Source organism: Channa argus, chromosome 2 (genome assembly GCF_033026475.1).
Source record: "Channa argus isolate prfri chromosome 2, Channa argus male v1.0, whole genome shotgun sequence".
Classification (NCBI taxonomy): domain Eukaryota; kingdom Metazoa; phylum Chordata; class Actinopteri; order Anabantiformes; family Channidae; genus Channa; species Channa argus.
Window position 1 is genome coordinate 3837274 of NC_090198.1, and position 15619 is coordinate 3852892.

At 36.3% G+C, this 15619-nt stretch overlaps 1 protein-coding gene across 2 annotated transcripts in view; it reads left to right on the forward strand.

Annotated features, from left to right (window-relative positions):
- The first annotated feature begins 10505 nt into the window (after nucleotides 1-10505).
- The window catches only part of LOC137109575 (AP-2 complex subunit alpha-2), a 30335-nt gene continuing 25221 nt past the window's right edge, over nucleotides 10506-15619 (forward strand). The window contains exons 1-4 of one of the 2 annotated variants that reach the window (XM_067494937.1): nucleotides 10506-10740; nucleotides 12687-12755; nucleotides 13756-13898; nucleotides 14020-14213. In XM_067494937.1, the coding sequence (XP_067351038.1) occupies nucleotides 10674-10740; nucleotides 12687-12755; nucleotides 13756-13898; nucleotides 14020-14213 (473 nt within the window). In that variant the 5' untranslated portion in view covers nucleotides 10506-10673. The remainder of the gene's footprint in view (nucleotides 10741-12686; nucleotides 12756-13755; nucleotides 13899-14019; nucleotides 14214-15619) is intronic. The other variant, XM_067494938.1, reaches the window with a different exon arrangement.

Sequence of the window (15619 nt, forward strand, 5' to 3'; positions counted from 1 at the left end):
TATATTTATGCAAAGCTTACAGCAGAGAGTTGAGATGCAGATGCTGAGAGCAGTATGACAAATGTATAATAACAACAGACTAAATTTGTCCTTTAGGTTCACTTTGGAAAAAAATTGCCCCAATACTTAGAAAAAGAAAACTATGTAAACCATGTCAGACTCCATTTTTTGAAAAAAAAAAAGAAAGTCTTGCTGTTTTAAAGTGTAAAAAAATCACTAGGCAGCAAAGTGATGGAGAGATTAGTGCTGCTGCATCACAGCTAAAAGGTCCCTGGTTTGATTCCACTGGCTGCGTGGAGTTTGCATGTTCTCACCGGATTTCCTCCCACAGTCCAAAGACATGCAAGCGTTTTTTGCCTCTGGAGAAGAGTCTGGAACTTGACTGGAATTCACCTGAAGCAAATCCAATTGATTGGAAATAGTTTAGAATTGTACAGAAGGTCCTAAAATTCACACTGCATGTCTGGACAAAGACCAAGTAGGTCCAAGTAGGTCTCTATAGACCTCAACAATAACATTTTGTAATATATTACAGATAAGAAAAATAAAAGCATTTCTAAAGCATTGAATGTTTACAGTGACCTCAATAATTGTGAGTTGGAAGAAGTCTGACACCACCAGGACTTTTCCTGAGCTGCGTGTAAGACTAAACTAAGACAAGACAAACCTTGGTCAGGGAGGTGACTAGGAAACCATTGGTCATTAACAGAGCTTTAGAGGTTCTCTGCAGAGATGGTGTTATCATGGTAAGGTTTTTCATATTGATCAAAATAATAATTATCTTTATACTTTAAACAATAATTATAAGGAAAGAAACATATCCAGTTTATTTTTTAGAAATAAATGATGCATACCACAGAATGTGTTATGGTAGGTCTCCATTCAATAGGAATCTCCTAATCAAGTTTTTGGGCCCAGATTCAAGTCTTTTATTGTTATTAGCAGTATATAAAAACTCTCATCTAATACTTACTGTAGTTAACTACAACACATGTTCATTAAACATGTGTCTGCTATGTTGAAACAGCTGTACTTAATCGGAAACACTATTCAAAGCTACATGACCCAATTATTGAATGTCCCAGTTAAAGAATATAAAGTGTATAAGCTTAAAAAGTTCATATAAATGAAAACTAACTGTGAGAACATTACTTCTAAACTTGATACGAAGGGATCCCTGAAAGTCCAGGTGTAGAGTGTCAATCTGCTGGATTTTCTGGACATATGTGAGTATTCAGTCTTATTGTAGTTGTACAGCAGAGTTACAGTGGTTGGCTTAGTAATGACAACAGCTACAGAGGCGGTTTACCTAACCAACAACTTTGTCACTTTGGAGTTAATGATCAGTGGTAACATCTGATAAAATCTTCATCCACATTTGTTATCTTAACCAAACCAGGAGTCAGTGCCTGCTAAAAATGAAGCTGGTTGCTGGATGTAGTAAACAGATGTCTGCTAAACAAATAAAATCTAATCAGTGTTTTACTTAGTCTGTGTGGGAGGAGTTGTGTAATATTTTGCCAACAGCAGGGTCTGCACTCGTTGACTTTCACATTCAGAAACTCAAATTTTGTTTCAGCTATGCAGCAGAAAGCTGTAGAGTCTGACTGTAAACAGTGGCAGGTCAAGACAATTATTTACATTTTCCGACAGGCCTGACCTGACTAGGGGCGAGTATTGAGTTTGTGGGACCCCCCTCAGCACTCGGTCACCACAAAAACAGTTGCTGCTCCTTTTCAAGGCCCAAAAAAGATCAACTGTGATTAAAAGGTTCATATTTCAAATCTTAAATTGATTTAATGGCTGTGTAAATACATTACAGTTGAATAAAATGTCAAGTGAAAACTGCAACGAAGAGTGAAGATTTTACTTTAGATTTCTTGTGAATGATGTATTGCAGACATGCTTGGTTACTGTGATGAATCATAATACTGTTAGAGTAGAGAAGGTTAAAAGCATTAAAGAAAAACTAGGGATCTAATATTCATGGTCATTGCTTTTTACAAAAAAAAGACAATATGTGACATCTTGTGGTCGATTTGGTGTGTTACATGTTACCTTTTAGAATAGGTTACCTCCATATTTCATGTATTGTTTAAATTTGATGGAAATGGGAAAAGACGAGGAGTAACAAAAAAAAATTAACGCACACTATGAAGCAATTACAATTGGAGGAATTAAAACAATAACTACACTTTTCCGGTGGCTTTGTAGAAAATCAAAACTCAAATAGAAAAAAAATGTAAGGCAGCACTGACCTATTGTGGTGATACTTTTCAGAATCATGGCAAAAAACAACCTCCTTAATTCCCAAACAGAAAAGGCCCAGGCCCCCTTTCCCCCTGCTTTAACATTATGCCACATTCTGCACAGCCTTTCAGGTATTAGTCATTTTTAAACTGCAATAAATTAGAATGCAACAAAAATTATTGCACTGCACAGCACCGCTCAACAATAAGATACCTTTGCAACATATTTCAATATTTTATACTGTAGCTTTAACAATGTTCATTCGTGCATCACTGTAACAAAATAGTGATGGATGGATGTTTGTGAACGTGTATTTGGTAAAATGGAATCATCATTCCTAATTCTGTATTGTTCTATTTATTTGACATGCTCTTGTATTATATCTATAATGTACTTCTTGACATCCCAACTAAAGACTTTGTTTGACACCAAAGAAAAAAAACCTGCAGCTGGACATAGTCTGCCTTTCACCTTATTGATGTATTAGGGTTATTTGGCTCTGTAGCTCCTTCATCACCATCAGAACAATTTAGATAGAGGCCACTTACTACAGCAGTTAGGACCCATCAACACATTACTCTACACACACACACACTTGCATTAAAGGTAGGATTTTCCAATAAATTATTCAAGACTGGAAAAGTGGGTGATGATACTGAGAGCAGATTTATTGTTCAACTAGCATCACAAGCTGAAGAATTTTGAGTTTGCAATTAATTGCTTTAACACATCTCAGTAACAATGCGGTTTACTTACATTGTCTAGTTCTTGGAAGCAAAAATAAAATCTTTGTGGCAATTAATGAATTTCTTCAAAAAGTTGGCACACTGCACCTGCTGTGTTCTCAGTGTCTGTTTTAATTTTGTTTTGGACAGCAGTAGAAAGTAAAACTACTTTTAGTATATGAAAACAGAAAGGAAACTGCTGCACCCATAAAATTTAGGGAACAATAATCAGAGCGCTGACTTAATTCACTCTGAGTCACTGGCATTGTTTTTTTTTTTTTTTTGCTGTTGTTGTTGTTTTTTACTAATGATATCCAAAAGATATCTCTTGGAAGGAGCATCTATTCACAGGAGTTTTCACAATTAAAAGCTTTTCTTAAGCTTTGTCACAACACAATGTGTAGAATGAGGTATGAAACACAAAAGAAATGAGATATTTACGAACGGAAAAAGTAAATACTATTTACTATTCATTAATAAAGCTGCTTCGTTTCTCAATTTTTTTTCTTTCTTAAAATAATAAGAAAAAATGTTACCAGCTTTTAGGGGTCTGTGATTTTTCTATATTTTTGCCTTTTCCATTAAGGGACCAAAACCAAAAATGATTGGATGTGTGAATCTAAAAGAGCCCAGCTAATTAATCTGTATTTCCAAAAAATATGGCCATTGTATTTTATCTCTCTCTTATACACACACACACACACACACACACACACACACACACACACACACACACACACACACACACACACACACACACACATACAATACAATACGACATTTTGCCTGCCATGACTTAGGCCCAACTATAGTTTGTTTTTTAGGATCACAAAGCTACTTGGCTACTGAGTGAGCCAAATGTCGAACAGTTATTTCTTATTAATAACCTACTTATATTTGAAATAGATAAAATTTTGTGTTAACTTAACTAATGACCATAACTTCCACCATTAATCATTCAACTCCAAGTTATCACTTGCTGCTCACAATATTAATCATATAGATTACTACAAATAGATATGAAATCTATGCATGATTGAACCCTATAAAACTTTATATTTTAAATAATGATCCTATCCATCACAAAAGTTAGGTAATGCAGTGTAGGCCTAATACAGAAAGGTGTTCTCTAATGCAGAATAGAGTCAGTTCAACATAGATTTATTGAGTTAAACAAATGTGCAGTGACCTAAAGCTCTTAAAGAAACTGAAGAAAAGTAGAGCTAAATAAGGAAACAGGAGAAGTAGCAGGATAATAGAACACATTTTTATGTGCAAAGTGTTGCTGACACAAACTTACAGAGTAACAATCTGAATCTACAACCTCAAGTTTTGTGGGCCTATTTACTGTAACTGCTTCCAATAAATTTAATTTAAAAAATCACTCAACAAGGAGGACAAGAATTTTCAGACAGAGTAAGTTAACAAAGTAACTAAATAAAATAAATCCAAATGTAAACTTAAATACCAAAAGGGGAGGACAAATTAGATTGCGACTGTGCCAGGGGAGCAAGGAAAGACTACGTCAGACAAAATAGCAACTAAACAAAAGGGGTTCACACATACTAAACAGACAGGATTCAGACTAGACAGAAATATATGTAGTGTACGTCCAGGGACCAGATAGAAGCGTAACCAACGTTGAAGCATACAAGTAAACAAAGATAAATTAACAAGGACTAATAAACAGAACTCAAAACCAGGCTGGGGAATAAGCAAGAACAACCAAATCAGAGTGCAAGTTAGAAAGTAACAGGTGAGGATAAACTAAGGCAAACACAGTAACAAAAAAGTAACCAAACCACATAACAAAACCAGACAGAGTCCAAAAACAGGGATCAGGCAGAGCAGGGAAACACAAGTCCAAACAGGGGAGACCAAGGAACATGGATCATGACAACACGTGACAAAGCAACAGGGAACAAAGTCAAACTGGCAGAGGACTGAGGGGGAAAGCCGGGTTTAAAAGGATAGAGGAGCAGGTGAAAAGGTAAGTAAAGAAACCAACAGACTATGAACAGGAAGTGGAACAGGAGGGACAACGAAATAAAAGCCAAGGGCAGGAAATAAACGCGGACAAACTAAACACAGGATCATGACAGTGCTCACAAGTATCAGACAAAACTCACTTAAATATTTAATGCTGCCATCTCATTTATTTGAGGTCGAACAGCCCCAAGATCTTTGCTTCTGAGATCCTTTTAACAACTGTTGTAGGTCATTTCAGTTTTATAAAGTGTGCAGAGCACTGTTTTCTTAGGTCTCTAAGATTAGACCAGCTACTGGGGGATTGTTGGATGATGGCTCTACCTCCTGTGTGACAGGTGCCCAGAACAGACCAAAAAAACCAAAGACACATCTAGCAGGTTCTTCCTGTTGCCTGTTCTGCAGGACCTGGAAAAAACAAACAAACAGAGACACTATTGTAAAAGAAAGTTAAAGTAAAAATAAAGAAAGTTAAAGTAAAAATAATCTGCAGGACATATGTGAAACAGATAACTCTATTCTACAACAATCTGTCATCAAATTAATAAAGGTGATCAGTAAATCATGCAGCACAGCAAACATAAAAAAGCTGATTTATCTGGTAAAACAACAACTTTAGCGGTAAAGTTGTAAAGTAGGTTGATGAATTGAAAAATAAAATTGAATGGGGGTTACCTGAAATGCCAACTTTATACACAAAGGCCTCCATTTGAGATAAAACCTCTTTTTAAAAAATGAGTGCAGTACTGGAGTACTGCAGGGAAACACCCTGCAGTACTCCAGTACTGAATAAAGTATAACCACATGAAGTGATAAAACACATGGCCAACAGTACATATTAAGAAACCAAAGCTATGTGTGACAGTGTGTGCCAACATAACAGCTGCCACACTTCACAGCCACAGGCAACATTTGCAACTGAAGCATTTTTATCCACTGAGGACAGAATGGCTAATGTGTGAACTAACTGTGTGGAGGTAACACCAAGCAAGGTTGGACCAAGAGCATAATAACATTATGACACATTATAGCACAGCGCCTTCCCTCCACTGATCAATACTGTGAATTTACAATCACTCGAAAAAGCATGTACAATATACATATTGCATTAGATTAATACATAATACAATGTCCTAAATCATTTAAATAAATTAAGACCCAAACAAACAACAAATCAAACTGTCAGAGGGGATGTCAGGAACCTGTCAAGGATCATGTAAAAACTCCAAAGCTCTTTCTTGATCTGTGCTGCCATAAGGTTTGTCTGATCCTGTTTGTGAACATAGCTTATTGTACAACAGTGACAGTTGTACCAATGATCAAAAAGTTTGAAAAACACATCTAAATCAAGTGGCTTTGCACTCTGACTCTCAACCAAACACATACATCTAACAACTACATACATCTTATTGGTCATCTGCCACGATTGGGCATGGTGGATTTTACAGCCTTCAGAGTTGAAAAGCTGCACTAAAACCCTCCTATGCTCACTGAAAATCAGTATTGCAATCAGTACTGCAACATAGCAAGCAAAATTGTTCAAATCCCTGATAACATAAGCCGGGAAATTGACCAATTCCGACTGAAGGGGAATTTACTTTCTTTTTATTAAGGTGACTTAGCACAAGTCCAACGCACATCCTTCAAATACTGATAAAATTAATTTAACAAAACTATTTCTGATAGTAGCCTGTTAATGTGTGCTTGGTTATTTCTGGTTTGACAGTTGTGGAGATTTTGCAATTGTTATGTTTTTAAGTATTGTATTTGATGTTTTATTGAAACGGCTCCCTTCATGATACTCTTCAGAAGTTTGTTAGAGAGTTTCAGTTTGTCATGCATAGGCAACTGGGGCATTTCAGACAGAAACCTGAGATGAACAGATGACACTGGGATGATGGTTTAAATGTTCTATGATGATGATGATAGATATTCTCACACACAGAGCCTGGTTAAATTACTGGATGATAGCACAGAAGTAAAAACTTAGTGTGATGACAAGACTAACCTTACACTATCCACTGCTGGTCACTTGTATTCAGTCAATCAGAAGCTGAAAAATACCACCGCAGATGAGGGTTGAGTGGGATAAAGACAATGTGAATTGGTATCTTTCAACTTATGATTGACCAAACACACTTGATCCAGGTACTCAGCATTGGGCAGTAGTCATTAACTTACTAAACAATTTATTAATGGGGTCAGATCTGCCCTAATAACTATTCTTATGGCTCATTTTTGTTAAAACAATTTGATTTTGTGTTTGATTTATATGCATTTCTCCAAACCTCGGGACATAATGTAATGTATAGAAATACCAGTAAACTAAACAAGGTATGACCAGTAAGCATGGTCCAACAAACTCTTAACTTTATAGAACATTAGTGATTTTGACACTTTTGACTTGATGTGAGTTATATTATATTTCAATTTATAGTCAATAATTACTCCCGAAAATGTATTTCAAGAAGCCCTTTAATTTCAGTGTTATCAGTGTAATTTATTATCCACCAAGTCCACCAATCCAAGTTAGGGGCCCATGTTTACAAAAATAAATCATAGCATTTTTCTGCAATATCATTTATATAATTTACAAGTGGCTCCTTCCTCAGTTGTAAAAAGGGATTTTACATATTTTTCTTTTTTACAAGATTTCTTGTACATTCCCAATGTAATACCAGTTTTTACTCTTTTATCTTAAATTACTTAGCAGTTTTTATCATATAAAAACTAGTATATTTGAGAGTATATCATAGCCTTGTCTACATCATTCACATAAATATATTCCAGTTTTGTTGCATTAAATCCTGCTTAAGGGCCATAGTTTTCAGTCATTAACCTAAATATTGGTCTTGGTTTGCATCAGGAATGGCATCCGGTGTAAAAACTGTGCCAAATCAACATCTGTGGCGACCCTGAAATTACAGGATAAACTGAAAGGACAATAATAATAATAATAATGATAATAAAAGTATATATATTTTCAATTAATGAGGCAGTATTAATTGCAAACCTACCTGGGTGAGTTACTAATGGGTACAACATAATCCATCCTGACCCTTAAAAAAAATACAAGAGGGAAAACATTTATTACAAATCTTTTTCCTCCAATAATTCTTAGATTTATCCCAGACCCAGCACAACCCTTTACTATAAAATCTAATCTTCAAGCAGCTGCTGCATCAATATATTGTATATATCTGTTCATTACACTTAAAAAGTAAAGACGTGTGTTCGTATTTGTGACCCATTTCAGTAAAACAAAGGAGCAACTGAAGGGGTCAAAGCTTCCCTTTCATCTCAACTGAAACTGGTGGGCAGTTAGTGTAAATGTAGGAAGACATTACAAGTGCTTTCATATCTGTCAATGGCTCAATGGAAAGACTAAAATGGCAGCTTAAACTACCTACTGATGTTGGGCTTGTAAATAGTTTCATAGAGAGGTTCTATTACTGACAGATAGCATTGTTATGTCAAATAAATATATTATGTCCACTCTGCTCTCTCAGTGTGTGTCTGTGTGCAACCCTCCCTTCCTCTCTCCTTTGATGCATACAGATAACAGGAAATAGAGTAGTAGTCAGCTTTAAGCTCCAGACCACCAGAAATGAATCCCACCCTTATCCACCCACCTACCTAGTGGCTTAGCCCAAATGAAGGGTTTTGGAATCCAGCGTCTAGTTTCTCAGTTTATCACATCCAATAAACAGCCTTCAGTTTTCAGTATTGTTTTTACTATACATGATGTACATATTCATATCTCACAGTCCATAATTATTCATACATACATCTATTTTCTGATAAGCCTGTTTGAAACTTCTTGTATCATAATACATTTAAAATATGAGGTGAAGTAACATGTACATGTAGGTAATAAAAACTGAAAATGACTTTATTGGACTACAGCAAGGGCTCTAATCGATATATCACAAACTAACACCATATCTTGTTGCCATATTCAAATTATAATCTGTGGCCCAAAAGTGGCCCATATCTCTTTTGATTCCTCTAGGTGAACTCTTTTTCACCTGGACAAAGAAGGCTGCACTATAAAAATGTGTTTTTTGATTTCTTGAACGACCCAGTCCATACTGTCCCGCTGAGAGAGCAGCTCCAAAAGATGCAGGTAGATAATTTTATCACAATCTGTTGGATCAGTAATCACTTGACAGACAGGCCAAAGTGGATGTGTGTGCACCTGAGACATTTCACACAACTATGACTTTCGTCATCTGCAGAAGCTTTCACATGACTGCGGTTGGGTGGGGTATGTCAGCAGTGGTGAGGAGGCAGAGTGAAGAGGCCTACTGGGTTGTTAAAAACTGTTAGATATTACCAGGTTCTTGACTTTATAGGAAGTCAGGTTTAACACTTTTTTCATTCTTTTAGAGGAGGTGGTGGAAGGCAAATATCTTATCTATTTTTCTATTTATCTAACTATTGTATCTATCTATCTATGGTGTAAACGCTATCTCTGGACCAGTATGCACTACTTCAGTTCATTCGCAAGTAGAACTTAATCTTAAAGAAACATACACAATATAGTCTATATTAAAGGTATCTGAAAGACATAACTGTGGAATTGATCAGTGATTTGACCTAAATTTGCTTTAAAGACGTTTTTCATATTCAGTAATCAACTGACACAGCAAGGACATGATGACAGAAATCACAATCAGACATCCTGCCTACATATATATGTATATTTCTATCCATCCATCCATTATCTGCAACTGTTTTTCCTCTTTAGGGTTGTGGAGGGACTGGTTGGTCCCCAATTGGAGCCGTGTTTACAATGGAATGGTTCCTTCATATGTAGTTTAAATATGTTTTCTTAGGTTGGAATTTTAGAATTACTGTCTTGTCAGTGGTGTTTTCAGTAAATTTTTTTTTAGAGTTTTTTTACATGGAATCCATCAGCCTCTATTCTGATTGCAGTTAGACTGTTTACATTTACATTTACATTTCGTTATTTAGCAGACGCTTTTATCCAAAGCAACTTACAAGTGAGGTACAAGGCAATCAAGACTCTAAGTCAGCTGTCAGACTGTTAGTACTAAAAGTGTTAATAACTATAGCAGAAGATATATAGTTCATATTTAAATGCGTGACTGAGGAAACAGAGAAACGAAGGTCTAATGTGGTCAGATAGTATCATCCACTTGCCACTTCAATGAATAAGTGGGAAAATGAAAATAAATTAATAGATAGCAGAACTTCTAATAACAGTTGTCATTTAGCCAGATATGTGTAATTACTATTCAGTATGAAAAGAAAGACCTTTGTTCACAATGTGTTTTGTTGCATTGATATTAATGTATAGGTTTAATAGTGTTTAATTTGCTAAACCTACAGCTATAGTCGGGTGTTGTACTTAATAAATGTTCACTTTAAAAAATCCAACAGCTGCTAATTTTATACCAACAACTTAACGTCTGAATGTAGTTGGTATGTCCACTTGAAGGAAATGAGGCCCTAGTGTAGTTGGTAACGCGAAATGTATGGAACGCAGCCCTGTTAGCTTGTAGGAGTAGCGCGGTATTGAACGCAGCCAGAGCTTGTCTGGTTCCTGTCTCACTCTCATATCGGGGATCCAGTACGATAGAGCGCAACGTCCTGGCTGCTTAGCTAAACAACTCTCAAACAAAGTTACTCTGTGTAGTTGCGTTACTTTCAACATAGAAGAGAAAAAGTCACAGGCGAGCGAACAAAATGCCTGCGGTCTCTAAAGGAGATGGGATGCGTGGCCTGGCTGTGTTCATCTCTGACATCAGGAACTGTAAGTTTTTTCATAACATTCATAGACAGTTATTGTATTGCAAGTAACACGTTAGCTGGTGTAACGTTAGTCAGCATGAGTGACCTGGCAGGTATAATGTCAGGACACGTCAAATAATCCATCTGCTGCCCTTCCTGACGTTACGGAAATGTTTATTAACTTTAACGTACGCCGTGGGTTTAGAAACCCACCTAGCTAGTTAGTTAGCTGCTAGCTTCCAGCTGCTAACGTCATGTCAAAGGGCGTGGACCGCACCGCTAACTGGAGATAACACCGAACTATTTTAATGTTAGTCTGTAGAGTTTTGAGTTTGTACACTTACTTTACAGTTTCCAAACAGTCTGCAGTCTGAAATGTAGCGAATTGTCACCATTCATAATTTACTCTCAACTGACGGTCTCAACGAGACAAGAGGGGTATTTCAGGTAACGGTGTTCAAAAACAATTCAATGTCATGGCAGATAAAATAAAATTAAGTGGGCTTAACTGACTAGGCAACTACTTAAGTTAAACATTTATTTTAATCGTCCGGCTGGACACTATTATAGGACCTGGTTATGATTTTTAGAGTTATACATACAACCCATTCACAAACATAAATATCACATATTCACTGTGTTTTTGTACGAGTGGGACTGTTTCGTAACTGCGTTACAAATTGTCCGATACTTCCACTTTGTAACTTACTCTAACTTCAGCCGTATCATAGAATGTACATGTAAATGAAATAATAATACTACTTCAAGTGTTGTCAGTCATTTCATCTGAAAGAGAACTTGACAGCAGCCATGTAATTTCACTGAAATGTCTACAATATATAGTCACCTGAAACGATAATTCTCAACTAATGCAGATGTAACATCAAGATAGAGTAGGGTTGTTGCAGGTAGACTTAACTCTACAAAGAGACGGGAACGGAGGGACACATTTCTCAGCACCAAAACATTGTTGTTATCGTTGGAAAAAAGTGACCTTTCCTAAAATACCTTCTACTTTAGTGCCTATGGATTATTGGTGATTATATTTTGCAATTATAAGATGAGTTATGTCTTTTCTTCTAAAAAGTGACATTATTATTGTTATAACATTATTATTATTTTTTTTTTTGGTGAATTAAGTTCTTTGGTGCAAATGAAATATACATTATGGCTCTAAAGTAATTTAATGTGAGACAGAGCCTACATGCAGTTGCTGCTTTATAGGTATTGATGTACACCTGCTTGTTATTGCAAACATACAATGCTGTTTCATTTTCAGCAACTCATCACAGAAGCATGTGGAAGAGTCAAAAGGTTCAGTTGCAATAGTGCATTGTTTAACAACCCTACATTTAACCTTTAAAACAACATTAAGATGTGAGGAATGTTCGACAGATCAGTTCACTTTCCCTCATCCGTGCATCTTGGCAGTAGGTGAAGTTGTACCAGAAATTCCTGCTTAGCTTTAGCAGCACAGAACCAAAGGGGGTTCCAGTTTTTATTGCTAAGAATGGAAGCGTGAGGCTACAGTGGGCATTGGCTTACTTTAACGAATAACAAGTCAATCTAAGAAGAAGTGGGCAGCTGAAAAATGTGCACCATGCACATCTATTTTGTCATCATTGGCCAGATTTGCTAACCAGTGTATTGAGCAACTTAATACAGAAAAACATAGGCTCCACTGGGGAAGTAGGGCATCCCACTCAGCACTAGAAATGTATGCCTAATAAAGGTAGCAAGTTTGTGTCCGTTGGAGATCCGTTGTCTGTCTATAATGGATCTCCAGTGTCCTTTGTAACATCATATATGAGGTATAAGTTTCTGTTGACATATCCTTTCATTCAGATGAACACAGAAAGTGTAGTTTTATTTCTTTGAGCTTTTCCAAAAGAAGCAAAGCAGAGCAAACAAGGAAGGGAAATTGTTTATTCAAAGACTAACACGAGAAATCTCTTGATCTATTTGCAGGTAAAAGTAAAGAGGCAGAAATTAAGAGGATAAACAAAGAACTGGCCAATATCCGTTCTAAATTTAAAGGTAGGTGAAAATTTATTTGAAATCATTGATATTCAGGGATACTGAAAAATATGATACATAAGTTGTGATATGCTATTTCATCCAAAGACTGATTCAGTTTTTACTGAAATTAAAACCTTTATCTTTAATGTAGCAAGTTTTCCTTTCATTGTTAATCCACTACACAATTATACCTGACCAATCACAGCTTGCTATATTTCGTACATAGAAGGTCCCAGTGACTGACTTAATATACAGATGTGACAGAAATGGTTGGTACCCTTTCGCTTAAAAATAGGAACCTTCAGTTTTCTCCGTAATAACTGAACTTTCACAAAATAAAGATAATAGAATATTTTATATAATAGGCCTACAACAAAGGCCAAACCATTTCAATTCAAATATTAATTTGAATTGAAAATCAAAAGCAAATTCAGTTTCCATGATTGTTATTTTTTTCATGGAACTTGGTATCTTTGTGGATACCCATGAATGTGAAATCCAAAATGTTGTTTTTGTCAGTGACACAACCCAATCATTATTGAGTTAAAAAATCAAAACAATGCAATCAGAGAATTAACAAAAACGCATTACTAACTGGCCAAGAAGGCCATGTGGCCTTGAATAGAAACAATGTAGTGGTGAGCTCAGGAACACCAAAACAATGGGAGAGCACAGAAACAACAACAAAAGAATGTGTTTCTCTGATTGGGGGGGAAAAACCTTTACAACCGAAAGTAGGCACATTTTCTGTGCTAAAGACAGTACTTGATAAGGGTAAATGCCGATAAACCACTGGTAAACCTCACATGAAGCCACATTAGAGTTTGGCAAAAAAAATGTGACAGAATCTCATCAACAACATCACTTTGTTCGTTCCATGCACAGACTATTTTTAAACATCATACTAAAAAGGCAATTTCAAATGATTGAAATCCCTGCATTTTTAATTTCACTGAGACATTCAGACATTTTTTGTGTGGTTGTGGATGTTTATATACATTTGCACATGTGTGGATAGGAGACAAGGCTCTGGATGGCTACAGTAAAAAAAAGTATGTCTGCAAGCTGCTGTTCATCTTTCTTCTGGGCCATGATATTGACTTCGGACACATGGAGGCTGTCAACCTCCTCAGCTCCAATAAGTACACAGAGAAACAAATTGTAAGTTTATTTTTGTTTTTCTAAGTCTAAAGTTGCAAGCTTCACATAGATGTTTGTGTGAAATTCTCATCAGAGTATTACTGAGGGATGTGCAAATAACCACATATCTTGTGCCTTTTAGGGTTACCTGTTCATCTCGGTGCTGGTGAACTCTAACAGTGACTTGATCCGTCTAATCAATAACGCCATTAAGAATGACCTAGCCAGCCGCAATCCGACCTTCATGAACCTGGCCCTACACTGCATTGCTAATGTGGGGAGCAGAGAAATGGCTGAGGCATTTGCTTCTGAAATTCCCAGGATCTTGGTGGCAGGGTCTGTACATAGAAATTTTAAATGCCTCTAATGGTCGTGAAACAACAGGCCGATGGTCAGTGGTTGGCTAATGTCTGGCTTTCGGAAATGGGTGTCCATCATTATGCTGCATCATCTGCACTTGTTAGACCCCCCCATTGGCCACTTTTTGGTCAATTCAACACGATAAATCGGAATTAGTCTGTTGGTGAGTGAGACCACTCTTATTAGGTGTTCAGCTTTACAAATCTGTGCGCAAGAAGAGGCAGTGATAAAAACATTACAAAGGTCTTCCACTGGCTCCTCTTGTCACGCAAGTGCAGATTGTGGAGCATTTCAAACTTGTCGGCTCTCACCTTTGCAATGTTTTGTAGTGCCGCCTGTTGACCAAGACAAAGCCGACGTGAGCCAACACACTTGGTTTTTGACTCCAATTGTACTTTAAAATTTGGCTTGTTGTGTCATAGCCCTATGTCACAAACAACTCCTTGCTGATAGTAATTAAAAGGGTTTCCGATAAATGAGAAATTGCCTTAATCAATTTTGTTCTTTAGCAAAAGCCATTACTACATTACATTATTTGGCTTTTGTTTTTTTTGAGAATAATAATACTTTGAAAACAGATCTCAAAGTCAAATCTAAATTAATAAAAAGTAGAAAACCAAAGATAAGTGATTAAATAGGTATTCACCCTTTTAAAATAACTCACCTAAATCATCATTGGTGAAGCCAAATGTTGTCAAAAGTCACACAATTTGTTAATCACCAGAAGGTAGTAAATGTGTATGTCTGCAAGGTCGAGTTACTAAAGAAGTAGTATAATAGCCAAAATCTACAGCATGATAAGTAAATATGACTCAAAACAGACGTCAGGTGATGAATACAAGAACATTTCTTCACTGAATTTCTTCCTTAGAGTCCAGTTAAACCCATTATTAACAAATCAAAAAACAAGAGAATTGTTGAGCATGCATATATTTGCCTACAGTAGGCCTTCCTCAAAATCTAGTGATTGTGCAAGATGGAGAGTAGTGGTAGTGGTGGAGTCCACCAAGACGCCTATCACTCCTTTGAACAGTTGAATCCAACCATTGCTATGAGAGTAACAACAACAACTTTACACTATTAAACCTAACAAAAAAAAAAAAGCTCATTTAGGATACATGCAAAAACCCATGATGCATGTGTCCGATTTGCAAAAGAGAAACAATTCAATAATTTCAATATAATGTTTTTGTCTATGTTTGTAACGTATAATGTTTAAAACGAATTATGTTACTTGGTTTGATTAGATGCAGAACGGGGGCAAATTAATAGATTTTTGAGTGTAAGAATACAAATATGTTCTTGTAACCTTTTAACCTATATAGATAATCATGGTTTTGTACAAACTGTCTAACTGATGCAACTAGTTACCATTGGCATAG